At 35.6% G+C, this 20531-nt stretch overlaps 6 protein-coding genes and 1 long non-coding RNA gene across 14 annotated transcripts; 3 read left to right on the forward strand and 4 right to left on the reverse strand.

Annotated features, from left to right (window-relative positions):
• Positions 1–481: 481 nt before the first annotated feature.
• Positions 482–2396, reverse strand: LOC110851186 (macrosialin). Its single transcript, XM_022098857.2, has 2 exons — positions 2232–2396; positions 482–2169 (listed from the first exon to the last, which is right to left on the reverse strand). The coding sequence occupies exon 2, from the start codon at positions 2164–2166 to the stop codon at positions 1345–1347; it is 822 nt and encodes a 273-aa protein (XP_021954549.1). The 5' UTR covers positions 2167–2169; positions 2232–2396; the 3' UTR covers positions 482–1344.
• A 940-nt stretch (positions 2397–3336) lies between these two features.
• LOC110851195 lies at positions 3337–3998 on the reverse strand. 2 transcript variants are annotated; one of them, XR_002548022.2, is made up of 3 exons: positions 3806–3946; positions 3527–3716; positions 3337–3460 (listed from the first exon to the last, which is right to left on the reverse strand). It is a non-coding gene; the product is annotated as an uncharacterized LOC110851195 (long non-coding RNA). The 2 variants fall into 2 exon arrangements; XR_004836203.1 differs by having other exon boundaries at positions 3425–3716; positions 3806–3998.
• LOC110851178 (polyprenol reductase) lies at positions 3441–5361 on the forward strand. Its single transcript, XM_035856726.1, has 8 exons — positions 3441–3667; positions 3749–3894; positions 3996–4139; positions 4219–4281; positions 4352–4474; positions 4557–4632; positions 4721–4814; positions 4906–5361. The coding sequence occupies exons 1-8, from the start codon at positions 3474–3476 to the stop codon at positions 4996–4998; spliced, it is 933 nt and encodes a 310-aa protein (XP_035712619.1). The 5' UTR covers positions 3441–3473; the 3' UTR covers positions 4999–5361.
• A 106-nt stretch (positions 5362–5467) lies between these two features.
• LOC118437586 (small lysine-rich protein 1-like) lies at positions 5468–6003 on the forward strand. The gene is made up of 3 exons (XM_035856747.1): positions 5468–5513; positions 5594–5687; positions 5755–6003. The coding sequence occupies exons 1-3, from the start codon at positions 5496–5498 to the stop codon at positions 5880–5882; spliced, it is 240 nt and encodes a 79-aa protein (XP_035712640.1). The 5' UTR covers positions 5468–5495; the 3' UTR covers positions 5883–6003.
• On the reverse strand, positions 5886–9199 carry LOC110851283 (lysosomal cobalamin transporter ABCD4). The gene is made up of 11 exons (XM_035856662.1): positions 8965–9199; positions 8437–8876; positions 8228–8355; positions 8010–8149; positions 7825–7941; positions 7634–7759; positions 7297–7564; positions 6659–7216; positions 6432–6565; positions 6336–6358; positions 5886–6267 (listed from the first exon to the last, which is right to left on the reverse strand). The coding sequence occupies exons 1-11, from the start codon at positions 9045–9047 to the stop codon at positions 6029–6031; spliced, it is 2256 nt and encodes a 751-aa protein (XP_035712555.1). The 5' UTR covers positions 9048–9199; the 3' UTR covers positions 5886–6028.
• A 1121-nt stretch (positions 9200–10320) lies between these two features.
• Positions 10321–15680, forward strand: LOC110863556 (zinc transporter ZIP1). Of its 6 annotated transcripts, none has more exons than XM_022112935.2 (7): positions 10322–10480; positions 10552–10864; positions 10938–11040; positions 11132–11449; positions 13278–13479; positions 13542–13856; positions 15498–15680. In XM_022112935.2, the coding sequence occupies exons 2-6, from the start codon at positions 10734–10736 to the stop codon at positions 13688–13690; spliced, it is 903 nt and encodes a 300-aa protein (XP_021968627.1). In that variant the 5' UTR covers positions 10322–10480; positions 10552–10733; the 3' UTR covers positions 13691–13856; positions 15498–15680. The 6 variants fall into 6 exon arrangements, with proteins under 6 accessions (XP_035705354.1, XP_021968701.1, XP_021968627.1 ...); XM_035849450.1 differs by having other exon boundaries at positions 13542–13762; positions 15484–15680; XM_035849453.1 differs by having other exon boundaries at positions 13542–13762.
• LOC110863406 (ubiquilin-1) lies at positions 15645–20416 on the reverse strand. 2 transcript variants are annotated; one of them, XM_022112742.2, is made up of 13 exons: positions 20127–20416; positions 19781–20039; positions 19531–19661; positions 19000–19363; positions 18781–18918; positions 18571–18641; positions 18412–18492; positions 18017–18330; positions 17783–17892; positions 17652–17695; positions 17359–17568; positions 17126–17192; positions 15645–17051 (listed from the first exon to the last, which is right to left on the reverse strand). In XM_022112742.2, exons 2-13 carry the CDS (start codon positions 19898–19900, stop codon positions 16836–16838), a joined length of 1866 nt encoding a protein of 621 aa, XP_021968434.1. In that variant the 5' UTR covers positions 19901–20039; positions 20127–20416; the 3' UTR covers positions 15645–16835. The 2 variants fall into 2 exon arrangements, with proteins under 2 accessions (XP_021968434.1, XP_021968513.1); XM_022112821.2 differs by having other exon boundaries at positions 19781–20416.
• Positions 20417–20531: the final 115 nt, after the last annotated feature.

Here is a 20531-nt window from a genome sequence, read left to right on the forward strand (position 1 = left end):
GAGTGCATTGCATTGTATTTCCTTGCAAAAAATGTAGCAGTCTTGCAAATGTGTCATCTTCATCTCAGTGAACAGAATCAGTCTTTGGAAAGAATCTCTTATTTCTTGCCAGTTCTACTTCTCTCCCTTTCGATGGTAAAAGACAAGACCATTTTGATGTAAAAATCTATCTCGGTCAATAAAAACCAACTACTAATGACGAACAAAATGTTTATTATGCGCTTTTAGATTGCAGTTTTATTGTTGCTGTCACTATGTACATATGTATCACACATCATGCAGGTATTTATTTTTATTGGATTTATGCATTTATTATTATAGTGAATCGCAACACGAAATCTTACATAATTTCACTCCATGCAACACAAAGCAGTCAACCCTCGCAAATTGCCATATTTTTCTTCAAAAATTAAAAAAAAACTGGCCCTTTGGTTTGTGAAATCAAATAATTTAATAGGCAAATTTCGAAACACTAAAGAAATTAGATGTGGTATAGTTTTTTGTCATTTTATATTTTTCAAATTTTTTTCCCATGCGTCATGTCTACAGAGTCTACAACCTGAGTGAAAACCACAGTATTTTTAACTAGCTACATAATTTGAAGGATTTGTACAATAATGATTAATTAAGAAATTGGCTCAACTTCAATTAAGCTGGGTTTGATTGTTCCATCACCAAATGTGAGAAGGCCAGAATAGTTTTTGCTCCGATAACCACGTTTGTAATTTGCAAAAATTGCGCCTACCCCATTAGTGCATTTGTGCTTTAATAGAAAGTATACGAGTGTATGTAGGTTTTTGCAATATAGGTACATATTTATACACAGATTTTCTAAGTATGTTTTGACTAACGTATTAAATTCACTGCGATGTTGACCTCAGGGATGATTATATTAAACAACTTAATTATTTATCGAGAAAGGCAAACTTATTTATCAAGGGGTAAAGTTTATTTTGTACATATGTATGTACAATGTATTTATGTATGCGGATCCGAGGATAACAGTTTAATTTGCTAGAATCAAATGGAAACCGTTGTTAAACCAAATTCCTTGTTTTCTTTAAATGATTCAAAATACGCCAAGATTTTGGGCATAAAAATATGTTGAACATTGAATGTTTCACTTCGCGAAATTAATTTGTCTGCATATGTATATTAACAATACTGGTAAATATGCACAATTTTATAATATATGTAGTTGGATATTCTTAACAATACATTAATTTATGCATTACAACATTTGAAACATATGCATAGGCTAGTCTTAATATGGAACAGTGTGCGAACAATTTTACGAATTAAAAAAACGTGCGATACAAAACATGGCCAAAACCTAAATTTTTTTTACATGTTATTATACGCCGCTGTAGGATTCTGGAAACGGCGAAAGTACCAAAATATTCCTCCAGCCAGGGTAACAATAAGAATGACAATAAAAATACCAAGAAATACTTTAGCCGTGACACCCAATCCAGTTCCGACGTTATCTTCAGAACAAGTAATTTGTTTTTCGAAAGCCACCGAGTTATCCGGTCGAAATGCTTGCATTTTGAGATTTGCAAATTTCAGGGTTGCATTGTTATCCATCGGTACTGTAAGGGTGGTTTTGCACTGGAATGAGTAAGTCATTGGGGTGTCAAAATCATTGACCTTTCCAATGTTGAAGTTTTGCGTAGTATTTCCAGTTGAAATCGACACTTTGCCTTGGGTAAGGGAAATTTTCTTGTCCTTTATTTCGAATTGGAACCTGATGGTGCAGTTTGTTTGATTTTGAGATTCCCAAGCTAGGCTCAGCATCTGTGTGGCGTTACCACAATTCCCTGATTCTTTGCTTGCTGTTGGAACGTCTAAAGTGGTTATTTCTGTTTGATTTGCCCCAGCAATACTGTGATTGTAAATAATCTGTATGGCCCCGATGATCTCAATGCATACAACTCCATTCTCTTTGATGCTCCAATCTCCAATATTTTGTGGGAACTTGGGGGGAGGAGACGGATTGGCAGAAGAGGGCACCTTTTCTTCATTCTTCGTAACTTTCGATTCGAAGGAATTTTTACCGGGGGGAATTAGAGTTGTGGATGAAACTTTTGTGGCATTAGCCGTGTGGGCGGAGGCATGTTGTATAATGAATAGGACCGACAGCACAATTCTAACGACAGTCGCCATTACCTGCACATGTACATATGGAATTAATAGTGTATTGCAATAGTAAATTTCTAGCTATTACTTACCAAAATGATTTCGACGGAGTGACTAGACGTGCAAATTCTTTAAAAAAATCAAACTGGACAGAAAATAGTTGGAACTTTAATCCTCCGAGTGAGCTTCCTGACAGGATAATGGTAACCACCTACAACCCACAAAAACGCGAATATTCTTTTCCTTTTGTCATCTCGCACATAATATTGTAATTCTCCGAAATAATGGAGATGAAAAATATGTTGAACACGCCATGTACAAATCAATGCTTGCATACTGTCATCCTTGTTTATGAAACCTATTTTATTTCATGACTTACAAAAAAATACTATCTGTAGCACTTGCATTGCATAGCATAGGCAGTCGATTTTATACGAGGCAAATTAAACTAATCTTAAACCAAAGTTTGACTTTGATCTTTCATCTGAAGATAAGCAAGTGTGTTTCAAGCCCATTTTTCATTTCACTTCTTTTTTGGGGATCGGTAAAAAAATCAATTCTCTATATTTTTAATATAATGATCTTGTTATCTGCCCGTTAATGGATCACTGTATACTAACGCATAACTACATAACATAATTTAGCATTAGAAAACTCCCCTCAATTCCAGGTATCCTATTCCATGAATATTAAATTACAACAATCATATTCCATGTACATGTGATTGTTCCATTCATGCATTGCATTTATTATTTGCAAATCGCTCGATCAGAAATGAATGACAAAAATCTCGACTCCAATGACCTTGTCTGAAGCTTGACTGGATTGTACTCGGACTGTGCCTTTCACCAGCAATATTTACACAATAAAATTATAACACGTAAGATAAAATGCAATAGTAAAGCGTGACAGCAAAGTATAAATCATTTATAGCAAAATGTTTCGTGTGAAATGTTATATTTTACGACGTAAATATATATATGCTCAGGTCATTCCCACGCCCACCTACCTATTTCCCAAGCGAAAGGTCTTTTTCTGGGAAAATGTTCTCTGACAGCGTGTACCGCTCCTTGATAAACCGGTTTTTTATATGCATGTATACATGTGTATATGCTTTTGTATTTGATCTTTATTACACCAACACCAATGTTATATGACTTTGAGGCATTTTTGTAGCAAGAACAGATGCGAAAAGTGTGCAGCTTGGTATTTTATTGGTACTTGATAAATTTATTGAACACAATTAGAAAGTTATTTTAACTAAACATCTTCAATTTTTTCTCTAGTTTACGATTAGTTGAACACCTTCCCAGTTTCCACCCTGTAAGCAGAGCATGGATTCCACAAACTTCATTCAAATTGTGTTTATAATTATCGGAATTGTCACCTTTCTTCCTGGGTTAATACTAAACTATGCTGATAAATACATTCCTAGCTTCGTTTTGAGATGTTTTCGCTACGGAAGGGCGAATGTGTCACAGAAAGATAAAGAATACGGTTGGCTGAAGAAAATTGAAGTTCCCAAAAAGTGACTTGAATTTTTCACAGTTTCGAATTCTCCTCGTTTGCACTTGATTCTGATGTATATTAATTTTTGTAAAATTTTTAGGTGGTTTTATCATGTGTACATATACGCAATATGTATTCAATCCGTCATTGTTTATACCGTTTTAACAACGTACTGGAATGGTGGATCCAAGTCGTGGCTCACATATGTACTGGAGAAAGTTGGTGGCAATGCTCGTGCAGAAACAGGTATTGTATTATAAAAAAAATTACTTAAGCACAAAAAATGTTTTGAATTTTTCAAAATTACGATGGCGTAACTATTATAAACTCTCAACTCTAATTTACAGTTAACTCTACTATCACAGTTTTGGCAGTGATAATTTTCTTCATTCAACTTTCTAGACGCTTATACGAAACGTGTTTTGTTTGCGTATACTCTAATACAAAGATGAATGTCGTGCACTATTTTTTGACATATGTGCACTACACTGGTAAGTTTAATAGTGAATAATCCCACATTAACATTTGAGCATGATACAAATAAGTCTTGTACTTCAATGTTTTAACTAGGCTGCATGTTGACGATACCGGCCTATAGTCCTGTTTTTTCTAGCGACTCTCCTACAAAGAGTGGTGATAACAATTTTACATTGGTTGACAACTCTGAGAAATTCAATAATTATAGCATTTTATATTCCAACAGATTTGACTTTGCGGAGGACTGACATCAGTGCATTGCAATACGTGGCAATGGTCATCTTCCTTTATGGTTCTTGGGTCCAGTACCAGGCACATGTAGGCTTAGCGAGTTTACGTAAGGGTAAAGGTATGTCATGACTGCGTGTATCTATAATAGCAATGCGGGTCAAATCCACTTAATCACTCGCAGTACAATTTTTGTCGTTTAGAGAATAAGGTGGTCACGCTGAAACACCAGATTCCACGTGGAGGTCATTTCGACACAATCTCATGTCCAAATTACTGGTAATAGATAAATTTTACTATTGGCTCTACTGATGAGGCGTGAATTTGAGAATAAAATTTCATCTCATTTTCACTTTATTTGATACAGGGGAGAGATTTTGGTTTACTCTGCTATTGCGATACTATTCCAGCTGCAAAATTATACGTGGAATTTTATTGCGTTGTGGGTTATTGCAAATCAGGTTGGGTCTAAATTGTTATTTTAGTTAATTTATTTTTAATGTAGGAAGATATATTTTAAAACATTTTAAAATGTACAATATTTATCTCCAGATCACAACAGGCGTTATGAATCATCGTTGGTATCAGTCTACGTTCAAAGATTATCCGAAGAACAGGAAGGCAGTTATCCCATTTATATGGTAATTCAGAGTCATTACTTTAATCAGAGAAGTGGAGAGAAGAATATGCAACAATACAATACTGGAGAAACCTCATATTTATTGCAACGAATAAGCTCATAATCACTCAGGGAGGAATGTGGTATCCATTTTAGCGACTTAACAAAATCCAAAGAATTGTACATTATATTTTACAAAAATATCTTTATATGGTGATCTCGGAACGCTATCCGAATCAAGTAGAGGTTTTCCCCACACAGCATCGGGCTCTATTCCATAAACCAAAATTTCAGTGTCTATTTTGTTATATTCTGTAGTTTGTCACAATATGATATAAAAATTGTTGAATGAAATAACTACATGAAATAAATATCATTCTTTATATTTACGTACGTGCGAGTTTCTGTATATTTCATCAAAACCACCCATGATTTGCATATATCTCTGTATGTACATATACATATGTAAGTACGTATACGCATTCGATATTGATCAAGCAAGTCACTTGAATACAAGAAAATTATGGATTCCTCTGTCGCAGTAAGTTTGCTTTTTAAAATCTTAAGAAATTTTAAGAAATAAATAGCTTTGCCAATGTTTGATCATCGTATGATTTATAGGAAGAAGAAAATCCAGATCCAAGCAGCCCCCCACAACCTGCTGTCGTTGGAACAGTCAAAGGGGGGAAGAAACCAAAGAAAAAAGAGAGAACAGGTATAGGAATATTTTTCAGTGATGTTTTACATACAAATTGTTTTATTTGAAATTATCTACTTTGAAGGAAGAAGAAATCGTGAGATTTGTGATGTGTTTGGCGACGCAGCCATGATGAATGCTTACAACATTTCCCACAGTGTACAAGACTTCCTCAATTATCGTGGATTCCCGTGGGGTGGACATAAAAAATAGGAATATTTTGAATAAATTAAACTTTATTTTAAAACTAGCTTGTCTCAGTCATAATATTTCAATAAAATTCATGTCATAATACTTATGAGACAGCATTTGAAGGACTAATAAGAATGCAAATTAAATTTCGCTATTATATATATTTTTTATATAGGAACTATTGGCTCTAACGTCCATCCACCATTTCGGGCGATGGTAAGTAATTTATCATGAAATTGTCGAAGGGAAGCTCTATGGCCAACGCTGATGGTTGTAATGCCCAGTCTTTGGCACTCCAAGTAAATTAAGCTCTCCATTTCTAATGGCAAGGCACTTGTTGCTTCATCAAGAATTGCAATAAGGGGACGATGGAAGAATATCCTAACGAAGCTGAGACGTTGCATTTCTGGAATAGAATCAAAGTATACTTTAGTCCTCTCAGGGATGTTGACAGGTATATAAATTAAATGTTACCTCCAGGCGAAAGACTATCCAATCTAAGAACAATAATTTTATTAAGTTTAGTTAGTTAGAGTGGTTACGTTCTTGTTCCTGTTAAGAATAACTTACAAATTCCAAGAAACCACAACGTCCAGTCCCCCAACTCGTTCCAACAGAGACTTCAACTTGAGCAAACTTAAGTAATGGATAATCAAGTTGTCCTCCTGTGCACTAGAACAACCTGACTTTAGAGGAAAGCATGCCTATAATACAAAAAATCAGAATTGTTAGACAGATTCGCTCTACTAGAATGCCTTCCAAATTTATTTATATACCATAAAATTAATCAACTATACCTGATCTCGTAAGGTACCGATAGTAAGGTATGGTTTTTGAGGACAATAAAGAACTCCTTGTGGTCCGGGTGGATAAAATTTTCGAATTGTTCCTTCAGTGTGAGGCCAAAGTCCTCGCAATATTCTTAATAGGCTAGATTTACCATACCCACTGTGACCAATTATCAAAATAGATTCTCCAGCAGAAAATGACATTGTCAAGTTCACAATTAAGGGTTTTTCACACATTGGCGGAGAAAATGTAACATCTTTTAACATAATGGCTGGAAGTAATCTACTAGAGTGAGAATTTCGTTTGGCTTTATCATCAAGTGAGTCATCACCATCCCGGCCGGCATCTCTACGTCTATTTGACCATTCTCCATATAATTCCAAAGAACTAGCAGTGCGTTGGTCATAATCATCTGGGAACAAGTCATTCCAGAAATCCCCAAGTGCATTTAGTTTTTCGATTAATTGTGATATTCGATGAACTACGCCAGCTATGTCTGTAAACTTTCCCGACGTATCAACTAAAGATGAAAACGTGTATATCAAATATATCAGTACAAACGAATTCTGAAAAATAAGAATGACCATTATACATAAATACACAAGCTTTGCCATGAAATATGTCAGATTTATTTGAAGTTGAATACCTGGCTTATTACAGCACTTAGTTCTGCTGGTGTTAGGTCATCATACCGGCCCGAAAATATTGGAATTGCAAGCATTAAATAACTAAATATTGACCCCAGATAGTCAAACATATTAACAGAAAAGTTGAGAAAAAATTGACGAAAATATAAGCGATGTTGAGTTTGGATCAATTTATCGAGGGACTCGTTGGTTTTGTCGGCTTCGATTCCGGAAGCATTTAGGAATGCAATTGATTCAGAGTTGACCCGGACCAACATATGAATAAACCTGAATACATTCATTAATATGCATCAGAATATTAAAATATGATTGTCTAGTAGCTAAATTAAAATTTACCTGAAATTCCCTTCACATTGTTCTTGTTTCACAACATACTGAACGATTGGCGTCATAATTATTTTATTCACAATAGTTGACACAAAGAAAAAACAAAAACATCCCAATGGTCCTTGCCAGCCTGACCTAAATAATTCAGAATTTCAACTTAAATTTAAAATTTCAGTTAACTCTGTTTTTGAAGTGTTTACCTGTCATACGCTTGATAGCAATAATATGATATTACAAAAGGAGAAATAATCAGCTTAGGCAATATTTCACAATAAGTCGTGCAAAACTTGTCGATATCCTGTGTCATTCGTTGGTCACTTAAAAAAATTATAAACGTCAACCTTCATTTACTTATTAATTACCAATTATTACCAGCATTACTTACGGATTATCGATCGATTTATCCAAGACGTTCAGTTGATAGTATCGTATATCCGCAAAGTATAATCTATGCACAGCTTTACACAGTAATTGTCTCCACGTTACTGTCAGTACTTTTTGGACGTATTGGTTTGTACTTTTGGTCTGAAAATTAGATCAAATCAAAATGTACAACAAAGAAAATTTTTGTTATATCCACCTTTATATGTCTGTGCAACTCACAAATGCCACTGCCAAGATAATTCCTAGTGACGTATACGTTTGTGTTTGAAATCCAGAGACGTCCCTATCAGCAAGAACTTTATAAAATCCACTTGCAATTAATCCAACTCTGTAGACGATATACTCTTCTGCAAATAGTAGAAATAGTTATTAGAATCTTAAAAACCTCAAAAATTAACTTTCTACAACGATAAGTAATACCAACATACGGAGGAGACAAATGGAAATAAGGAACGCAAAAAGAAGTGTTGACAATGAAGTGCAAGAGAGGAAAAGAAGACCATGGAGCCGATAAAATCTTCTGAAGAACACAATGTCGAAGCCGAAGGACTCCTCTTCGTGTTCTCCGTTCGTCCCCCCTGTGCTGACCCCATTGCTCTTGGCAGGTGAGGAGGACTTGTCGTTGCGAGGAGTAGTGGTGGCGGTTGACCGAGTGGACGAAGATGGAGAGCCCACGGCTAACACGGCTTGAGCATCCGAACTCAAATTCCTCCTCCCCCCGTGGTTTGCCAAGTGCTTGTTGTCGTCGTCGTAACTCTGTTCACGGTCAACCTCTGACATGACGACGAGGTCGACATGAATAGGCCGCCGCGCCTGCATCTCCAAAATTCGGTGATGCACTGCATCCGCTTCCTCCATGTCTATCTCGCTGGTAGAGGACATATTATAATATTAATTCAACCTCAATTTTATCCTAAATATGATCCCTAAACTAAAAATATTTTGATTGCAGTTACTAGCAGCAGTAGGTTAACTTTTTTCTGTAAATCCCACCAAATTTTTTATAAAAACCCTCATTATATTTCAAATCTATAAACATGTATGAAAAATAACATTATCAATAAAACAAGAGAAGTAATACAAAAATGAAAAATTAAAGAGCTTGTAAAATACAACTACATTATAATTTCTAAATATTCAGTCGAGTGAGTGTGTTTGGATTTTTGGGCAGAATGTGGACTGATTGCCGCTGAGGTATTTGCGAATCCACGCAATATGGGCGAATTGAAATATTATTCTTAATGGACATGGATTTAGAGCATTCCATTGTTCAGTCATTTTCATTTGGTAAAGAAGTCAAACAATGAAACCTATAAATCTGGATATGCCAAAAATTACCCAATTTATATATCCCACATACAGCTTCAGACTGTAGGCTCTAGTTAGTGCCATAGAAGTGTTACAAGTGCATGTATAATGCAAAATATATTATTCTATGAAACGTTCATGAGAACTTATTCAAACCAATAGCTCTATACCTTACTCCGTTTTAGCAGTTGTATATGTAATGCATAAATTTATTTATATTTCAGGCACTAAATAAAGTATCAGGTTCTCTTTCTTACTTGTTCTCACGTCCCACTTTCGTACTTCATGCATACAAAAGGGTAATTTAGACAGGTTTCAAATTTCATGGGTAATAACATTCATTGGATAAAGTAGCTTGTCAAATTTTATCTCAATCTATCTCTGCATGCGTTCTATGTTATGTGCCCATGGGCCAAATAGTTCAATCGCGAGTTTGAATTTTAATGTGCAAATATAGATTATTATGCTTAACGCTTCATTATGAAATCTTCTCTGCCATTTAATTATGTATAGAATTTCTACTAGAACTGGCAACTAATCATGTAGGTTGCAACGAATAAAATAACTTCAAAATAAGACGAAACTGTGTTAAAAACCCGTTGGTACAATAGCATTTCAAATGCTACCCGTTTTTAAAATTTCGAAACACTCATATTCCAGCCAATTTTGGAAATTAAATTTTTATTGTTTATCTGATAAACTCTATTTCTATTATGATTAAATTAGCATTTATGATAAAATCGGTCACAAAATCTGAGACATATTAAAATGCTTTTAAAAAATCTGAAGATCTGAAAATCTCGGACAACTCCAAACTTCATTCCAAATTATTTACAGATTCAACAAACAAAGCAATGTTGTGTGTGGGGCGTATTGTCCATGCATTTTTATAGTGTCATCCTGTTCTATGAAACTATGAATGATAAATGTCTGATGATTCATACTTCTATGACTTCAGTCACAAGAGCTGATTCACTCTGTTGTTTAGCTGTTTTTACATGTTTAGCAACAACCTGTTACCAGAATTAGAGCTTGGGGAGTTTAGTACGTACAATGCAGAGCAGCTGATTAGTTTCATGGAACGATACCCGTTTTTGTAATACGTCTTCATTTTTAGACTGTTAATCTAAAGTAGAACTGAATTAATTGGAATATTGCATGCACGTAAGTATAAGTTGAAACATGTGTGCTGCAATAGTTAATAGTACTGCATTTTTTTCATTATATTTGTGTAGGAAGCAATAGCTGCATCTGGCTGGGACGTTGATAATGATTAATCCGATTAGCAACCAGATACTGACAAGAATAACTTCTTCATTTTTCTATGATCTAATCTAACAGCTCAGTGTAATTAACATTCAACCCATCTTACACCACAGCATCCCACAACATATACAATAAAATACAACTATTGAATATGGATCTCAGCATCGTAAAAGAAATTGTAATACTTTTCCTCTTTTTTATTGTCCTATTTTGCGTATTTGTACCTGTAAAATTTGCTGCGAGTGCTGCTGAAAGTGGCGTCGACATTTTTCATTTGGACAGGTAATGGTAATTAATGCACTGCTTTTGTGAAAGACACGATGAAGTATGATGACTAATATTTTCTGAATTTTAGATATGCGTCAATTGTTAGTATTTTGAACTGCTATGCTGCTGGGATTTTTTTAGGCACATGCCTTCTTCACTTATTTCCTGATGTACAGGACAATGTGAATCAGGTAAAATCATTTAATATGACTATGACCATTTCCTACACAAAATGTGTGTGTAGCAGTGATCGTTTTAATTGTATCTGTCCCTCTTTGCCAGGCAATGCAACAAATCGATCCGGACAATAAATTTCCCTTTGCTAATTTTACTATTGCTATTGGGTTTTTTATGCTATTAACGATAGAGCAGATAATTTCTGATATTAGAGAACGGAATTTTTCTCTATCACGACCTGAAGCGTTACCCATATTGGGAGAATCTCGTATAACGGATGATGATGACACGCCGAGTGAAATTGTAAATCATGGTCAAAATCAGACGATTAGAGCATTAGCAATGACTACAGCATTAATTATACATTCCACATTTGAAGGGATCGCAATTGGTGTTCAAAATACAGTGGAGAACGTGTTACAGGTATAATATTATTATAATATGATACTACAGTCAATGGAAAAAGTATTGGCAACACCCACGCAAGCTAAATAAAATTGGTTATAACTTTGCCATGCGTTATCAAATTGGCATGGAAAAATATTGGCAACACCCACGCAAGCTAAATAAAATTGGTTATAACTTTGCCATGCGTTATCAAATTGGCATGAAACTTTGAACACATTTGATAAATCTAATGTAGTGTTCGATTATAATCGTGTTTCCGATTTAAATCTTGTAAACATAACGCAATCCTGATTTTGACCTTAACGAGTCAGGTACGAACCTGCAAAAAGTATTGGCAACATGTGGCTAAATTAGTTACTCGACACAATTTTCTTAACCATCTTCCACATTTCGTTACGGTAAGGTAATTAGGTGACAAAATATAACGTTAGCGACATTTTAAGTCTACAGTTGTGTTGTCTGGAGCCAAAATGGCGGCACTAAACCAGCTATATTTGGCGCGGCGAGAAATATTCATGCCTCTTCTATAAAAATGCTTTGTTATCGAAAAATCAAAGAGAAAACATACTTTTCCATATTCACTATTGAAAACGTAGCAAAGAAATATAAAATGACGATCTCAGTTTCTACTTTTCGACGATGCGGACGAAAAAGGTCACCTACGCCCAAAATCTACTGATGAATCAAGCAACAAATCACTCGAGATCGGAAGATTTTAGCCCCCAAATCCATGTTGAATTTCAGTACCAACTGTGGGGCAAACATATCATTCAATTTGGTGTTCACTAAAAAATTATGCCTTAGGGTTTCAGGCTCCAGTAGCCCGACCGACGAGAGAGTCCCAAAAGCGAACCACCTCAATAAATTGGAATGGGCTAAATATAAGCCTCAATTGACTTCCAATGAATGAAATAAAGTCTACTGGTCTGACATAGGCATATTTTACTTATTCGGAGCTCATTAATTGGTTCAAGTCTGGCGGATGCAATAAAAGGCTCAGAAATACTAAAACGTTCGTATGGCAGTTTAACACATAGGAGGATCGATTATGGTTTGGGGTTAAATGACTAGGTGGCGGCGTGTTTACCTGGTGATTATCGACAAAATCATGACCAGGGAGGTCATGAAGTAATCATTCCAAACGATAATTTGAAATTATTTGATAAAAACCTGACCTGTGGAGGAATTTTATATTCCAAAAATGCAGTGACTCAAAACAGCTACCCCAATTAACGATGCAAGTTTTTGGAGACCGAAAAGGTTACGCTTCTTTCGTTGGCTGCACAGTCTCCTGATGTCATTCTGATTGTTTGGGCTGCGAAAAGAGAGACCGGTGGGAAACCACTCGACGAAAAACGAGCTTGTCAAAAGTTCGAAACAAGTGTGGCCAACCATATAAAAAAACGTTATAAAGAACCTTGTCGAATCAATTCCATGGCCTATTTCTGCTCTTATTGCGTCGAGGGGAGGTACCACGTAATACTAGAAGCAGTGTGTTGCAGTAAAATTGGCCTTTCTTTCCTCTATGATTTTTTAAGTTAGAGGGTGCCAATACTTTTTGCGGGTTAATTTTGCAAATTTTCCAGCAAATTATTTAAAAACTGCGTTAATATAATTTTGAGCAGTAAAACATGATTATAATCGAACACAACTTTAAATTAACTAAATGCGTACAAATTTTCATGCTAATTCGATAATGCATGCCAAAGTTATAGCCAATTTTATTTAGCTTGCGTGGGTGTTGCCAATACTTGTTCCATTGACTGTATATGGGGGTTCAGTTAAGGTGGAGCCAAGTTATGACATTAATCTTATTCAAATGTATTCACAATTTGCGTCACAGATTACAGGGGCCTTGGTATTACATAAAATAGTCATCTCATTTAGTCTAGGACTGACTCTATCTCAGAGTCCTTTGAGCACAATAAAGTCAGCAATTTGTGGGGTGATATTTGCACTTTCTTCTCCGGTTGGAATAGGAATTGGACTTTTATTGACCAACTTGGAGACTCTCAACGGCTCTCTCGTCGTTGGGTCTTTACAAGGTACCCTTAATTCTATAGAGCTTTATGATTAAATTTTACTTTTAATAAAAATAATTTTACAGGGTTCGCAGCAGGGACCTTTCTATATGTTGTATTCTTGGAAGTATTGCCCAACGAATTTAGATCGGGTCATCTCCACCTGCCAAAACTTCTTAGTTTCATTTTAGGATTTAGTACGATTTGTGGTGTCATATTCTTATTTCCTGACTAATGAAATGACATGCATTTTTTAAATAATAATATCGAACTATTAAAATTATAATAGTACTATTATGCGCCTGCGGTAAGTTATTAGTAGTGCGTTCTCTGGTATACATACTCCAGAATCTGGAGTACATACGTATGTATAAATCCATGTTATACAGTCAATGGAAAAAGTATTGGCAACCCCCACGCTAGCTAAATAAAATTGGCTATAACCTTGGAATGCATTATACAATTGGCATGCAAATTTGTAAGCATTTAGCAAATATAATGTAGTTTTCGATTATAATCATGTTTTAATGATTCAAATTGGATAAACACAGTTTTTAAATAATTTGTTGGAAAATTTGCGAAATTAACCCGCAAGAAGTATTGGCAACCCTTAACTTTAAAAGTCATTATCAAAGACACGGCAATTTTGTTTCGATAAACTGCTTCCAGTACCGCGTAGCACCTCGTCTCGATGCAATAAGAGCAGAAATACGCCTTGGAATTGACTGGATAGATTTCTTTATAACGCTTTTGGATATGGTTTCCCAATCTTCTTTCGAACTTTTGACAAGCTCGTTTCTTGTAGAGTGATTTCCCACCAGTCTCTCTTTTCTCATCCCGGACAATCAGAATCACATCGGGAGACTGTGCAGCTAACGAAAGAAGCTTAGTCTTTTCTGTCTCCAAAAATATGCATCGTTAATGTGGATGCATGTTTTGGGGCCACCGCATTTTTGTAATATGAAATTACTTCCTAGGTCAGGTTTTTGTGAAATGTTTTCAAATTATCGTTTCGAATGATTAATTAGACCTCATTGGTCATAACTTCATCGATAGTGACCAGCTAACTACGCAACGACCTAGTCATTCAACCCAAACCATAATCGATCCTTCTCCGAGCTTGACTACCAGACGGCAGCATTCATTTTTGAGAGCCTCATTTTGCATCCTCCAAACTCTAACCATCCAACCCGCACCGAATAAGTTAAATTTACTTACGTGAGACCACTAGACCCTTCTTCATCAATTGGAAGTCTATTTAGGGTGGTATTTAGCTGATTTAAATACCTTGAGTTGGTTCGTTTCGGGAGCCTTCCCTTTTATGGGGCTACTGGACCCTGAAACCCCATGACGTGATTTTTGATTGATCACCATATTGTATGAAATATTGACTCCACAGTTGGTTCTCAAATTCTAAGTGGTTTTGGGTGTTGAAATCTTCGGATTTCAAGTAATTTGTTTTTTGATTCATCATTTGCGTTAGTGCGTAGGTGACTTTTTTCTTCCGCATCATGGAAAAGCAGATACTAAAATTGTCATTTTATATTTCTTGGCTACATTTTCAATAGCAAATATGGAAAAGTATGTTTTCCATTGATTTTTCGATATCCAAGTTTTTTTTGCGAAAAAGAAATAAATATTTCTCACCGCACCAAATACAGTTCGTTAGGTGTCGCCATTTTGGTTCCAGACAACACAACTGCTGACTTAAAATGTAGCTATCGTCGTATTTTGTCACCTAATTAACTTACCGTAATGATGTGTGGTAGTTGATTAAGAAAGTTGTTTCGCGTAATTAATTTGGCCACATGTTGCCAATACTTATTGCGGGTTAATTTTGCAAATTTTCCAACAAATTATTTAAAAACTTTGTTTATCTAATTTTAATCAATAAAACATGATTATAATCGAAAACTACATTATATTTGCTAAATGCGTACAAATTTTCATGCCAATTGCATAATGCATTCCCAGGTTATAGCCAATTTTATTTAGCTACCGTGAGGGTTGCCAATACTTTTTCCATTGACTGTACTTATAAGCGACTAAAAATATTAATTCTTTGTGAATATGAATTATCATAATGTATTAATAATAATTGTTTTGTAATGCGCTTTTATAAATTCAATAATGTGATACGTTATTTTATGCGTTGGTACACATGTTGAAAAAGTACACATAATTATTTACTCGACCTAAATAAATTTTTATTTTTTGCTATTTTACTAGTGAAGTTTCTTATTTATCTAAACAATTTGTGTGAATAACAGTAACATAACAGAGGAAAACCAATCATACAAATCAATCATAGTTTGTAATAACAACAATACTCTTATTAATAACAGTAAGCTCAGTTCCAATCAGACGAAAAACAGGTTGGATTCATTTCACGCTTAGAATTTATCGACAATTAAAAATAAAATGATAAATATCAACACAAACCGTCTCTGTCGCACACCACTCAAACATTTTTTTGTTTAACATAGTTCATAATGTCTGTTTAAAATATAATAGCACTACATGACACCATGCATGACGACGATAAATAGAATAACCATAAATCCAGATCTTGAATAAAAATATGACTACGTAGCAGACTGTGGACAAGTTTTCATGTCATTCATTCGTCTTCGCATTTTCATTCAATAGTAAATAGTACAACTTAAGTTTTAGCAACTTAAACCTACTTAATGTTTGAGTAACTTGTTCACATTCAACCACAGCAATTTAGAATGTAGTCCTCAATTGTAATTGTTTCATGGAGAGAAAAAGAGAGAGAGGGTGGGAGCATATTATTTGCAATTAACAATCAAATCACAAGTTTGGAGTAACGGTGAACTCTTAATCTACCAATACATAATTAATTTTGTTACAGAAAAATAACAGCCAATTTTTAAACATCTCAAAATGTATTATCCTGAATTAACTCCTAGATCATTCAGTCATCGAATGGAATTTTACTTTGTTACAGGGAAAACTTGCAATGCACAACCTCCCAGGTCATACTTCGATTGGGGTTGTTGATGACCGTTTAGAAATACTGTAGTAATGTTATATTAACCAACGTGTAGCCATTTAAGAGACCAAAAGTTATCCGTATTAGTTAGTTGATGAATCAATCAAGAGAAGAAGGTCATTGTTACGTAATGTGACATAATTATGTAAATAGTGTATACTCTAATGACATTTTGGACCAAGTCACCGAGAATTTATAGTGCAATTTAAATATTATAGCAGGCATACTTTGCGTTGAAAAATAATTTTGATACACTTGTTACAATCAGATAGACTTATATATATATGATGGCATAAGATTATATATAGTTAAGATTCAGCTACAGTTACAGTACTGACTGATGTCAATGACGCCAAATCTCTACCTACGACTGAGGAAAATTGTGATTACTTAATAGTCTTTCAACGGCAGCATTAACATCACCAAATGTGGCAATAAGAGCTTGAAGATTTGCTTCCCGATTCCCAAATCCCATGCCAGTTAATTGTTCGAGTTGGGCTCGGTACCTTTCTTCAGGGGGCTGTTGTTGATGCTGCTGGTTTTGCCCTTGCGCGGCATTGTTTTGAGCCAAAGAAGAAATCTAATACAAATAATGATGATTATTGAATTTTTAATTTATAATAATTTGTTATTTATGTAGAAATTGTAACCAACCATTGTAGCCATAAATTCATTTAGTGCGTCACGATTGAGGTTATTGAACATTGGCTGGTCCGATATGCTGGAAAATGAAAGCGATTAGGGCTTGGTAACTTTTATTTACAGTTTATACTTAATATGAGTGCAATGAGCATAATCCAGCGATTCTTTATGATCAAGTTGGATAAAGGTCGTGTTTTGATTGGATAATATTAGTAATTACATTCCAACGAGTGTGTTTTAGTTACCTGAGTCCTGCAAGGCCAGTAAAGGGATTAGGTGCGCCTCCGACAGGTGGATTTGTTTCCGGGCCAGGAGTGGATGGCGTTGTAGAAGAAACGGTCGTGGATTCACCAGGAGTTGGAGCTGGAGGAGGACGAGTCGCTGTTGTGGTGACGGCGGCGGCGGCAGCAGCAGCAGGCGGTATCAATGGTCCCATCATACCACCAAAGCCAAGTCTTTAATTAACATTTCAATTGTTAGAAGTTAGAATAATAATTGTGCTGTTTGCGTATTATCAATATAATTGTTGTGTTGTTACCTGTCTGCAAAACCAGGAGCAGCAGCTCGCAATTGTTCAATCCCCTGTTAAGATTAAATATTAAAAATTGACTAATTATTGAATATAATAATATAATAATTCATATTTTGTGGAAATGGAGTGAGAAAGACCTGCTGAATTTGCATAATAGCTTGCAAAGCTGCTGGATTTGACAAGACTTGTTGGAATTCAGGATCTCTAAGTTGACTCAGAAGGGTTGGCGTCATTGTCCTCAATTGCTCTGTGGGATTATAAATATGCACACTTTCAATTATTAATCGAAAAATGCAACGTTGAAGAGAGAAAACATAATAAGCCGATTCCAAATAAATAAATTAGTCTTTAAAAATACAAATTAATCCAACCTTGCATTTGTGGGTTATTAGCGAACAATGGGTTTGCACTCATCATTTGATGAGCCAGATCTGGATTCCCAAGAAGACTTTCCAACAAATTCTGTGTGTACGGGGTGTTCAAAAGATTCTGCATACCACCCATATTTTGCATCATCTGCTGCATTAGACCAGTCATTCCAGTTGGCGCCGGCCCTCCACCTGATCCATTTGCATTTTGACCGGTTGTGTTAATTGGACCTGGAGATGTCGTGCTTGTTGGCCTATTTGCTGCGGATGCATTATTATTTGCTGATGCTGGTGCCCATGGGTTGGGAAGAGGCTCTCTGTTAATACATACGTAGTAAACTATGAGTCCAGCAGTAACTAAAATATGATGTACACCCTTTGGCATTTAAATAAATTACCTGTTCTCGACTCCCTGCTGTGGATTCCCTTGATTCTGACCGCCATTTTGTACCAAAGCGGCAAATGGATTGCCAACCAGCCTTTATGTAGTACCAAAACATCACCATATTAAGTTTAATTATAACTATAACTCATAATAATTATAAAATAACAACTACCTATCCTGCACTGCAGACATCATTGGCTCTTGGATATCACGATACATTCTTTGCAAAGCATTATAGCCTCCCTATGTGTGCATAATTAATATATTATTATACTTGTATAAGAGCTCAGAGACCCCTGACGCACTATTTTGACTAATTTTGAGCACCTGAATCGTTTGAATTGTGCTGATGTGACAAATAAATCTTAAAATACACACTAACCGGGAGGCTTTCCAGATTTGACAGTGCTCGATCTTGAGTTCTCATTAGTTCTTGGAAGGCTGCTGGATTACGGGCTAGGTTGATACTCTGCCGAAGAACTTCAGGATTATTGAGAACATGGTTGAGCTCAGGGTTTCGCTATTATTCAGCACGTAAAGGCGTCAATTAGCGAACCGTAACAATGATAATCTCGGATGAATTATTTACTAAAGTACTTACCTCCAGCAACTGTTGAATAGATGGGTTTGCGTTTAGCATGCTTCGAATGATATCCGGGTTATTCATGATTCCTTGAACAAATGGACTATCCATCAACTGTTGCATCATTTCGGGATTCGACATTAGTTCTTGCTGCATTTGGCCAAGTCCTCCTCCACCTCCACCTCCACCCCCCAATAGGTCCGGAATACCAAACGCCGCAAATGGATTGGATGGGTTATTGGGTACATTCCCTCCTAACCCAAATCCTCCCCCACTTTGAGTAGTATTTTGAGTTGCGGACGAAGAAGTTGTTCCGCTTGAACTTACATTGGATTGAGATGGTTCTTGTTGAGAGCTTCGAGAAGCTGCCGACTTGATAACCCTGTAAACCATAGGTAATAAATTGTTGCAACGTTCAATACAGGCACAGGATACAAAAAACTTCACGTCACAAAAACCTGTGACGTAATATTAAATATTTCTATTTCGTCATGAACGAATAATTGGCATACTTTGGGGAATTCGAAGCAAGGAAATGAAATTACTTACAAATGGACAACAAATCCATCCGACAATTTATGTTGCACCAGAGACTCTTCATCTTTCATTATCTTTCCAGAAAAGATCAAACAAAGCAGTTCTGGTGGCTGATTAAATTGTTCTGCCACTCGTACGCGAAACTAGATATAAGTTGAAATTAATTTAATTACGAAATAAGTTATTGTTTGTTTGTTTTGAACACGTGAATATTATGCCGTGATATGTATGAAATATTTGAAAATATAAATTAGCAACTAACCTCCTGAACAGTAGCAGTTGAGGAAATTTCAATCGTGTGCTGCTCCTTTGGCGTTTTCACAGTTATCTTCATCATATTACCATTTCCATCGGATGATCCTGCTCCCGTAGAGTCTGCCATTCTGCCAACCAACTACTTGCTCAAGTCAATGATAAGAGGATAGACGTCTAGTAAAAACTGCCCGTTTAAACAATGGTCTCCTACTTCCTTTCTTGTATAGTACGCCAAATATCAATTTGCGTAATGATTCTTAGTCCAACTACATGAATTAAGGACCATGTATAAATGATTGGACATAAAATTAAAATGTGAGTAAAATTATCAGTAGTGCACAGTAGATTTGTACTTTTATACTAGTCTTGTCTGTTGATTTTCAATTTTGTTTGATGGCACTTTTCTGACGTATTTGTTCAACACCCAATTTATGTTTTACTTTAAACACTAGTAGTAATAGCGAGTTTGAAACTAGTACTAGTCAATCATGCTTCGTTTAGTAGTGCGGTAAATTTCTTGAGGTTTCAAGCCAATATATAGGAGAGTAATTAAATATCGCTGAGTAATATTATATTCCCATCCCAGACAAATATCCACGTAAAATAAATAGTATTTCCACTTGCTGCTAAAGCTGATTGAAAAATGATGATGACGAAGTTTTGCCGAGTATTCAAAGTTGGAGCACATCAGTGAATCACAGGGTCGCCATCTGCGGAGAGAAACACTGGCTTTCGATTCCGTCTCGGCAGAGTGAAGT

The sequence above is a fragment of the Folsomia candida genome, unplaced genomic scaffold, assembly GCF_002217175.1.
Source record: "Folsomia candida strain VU population unplaced genomic scaffold, ASM221717v1 Fcan01_Sc001, whole genome shotgun sequence".
Taxonomy (NCBI): domain Eukaryota; kingdom Metazoa; phylum Arthropoda; class Collembola; order Entomobryomorpha; family Isotomidae; genus Folsomia; species Folsomia candida.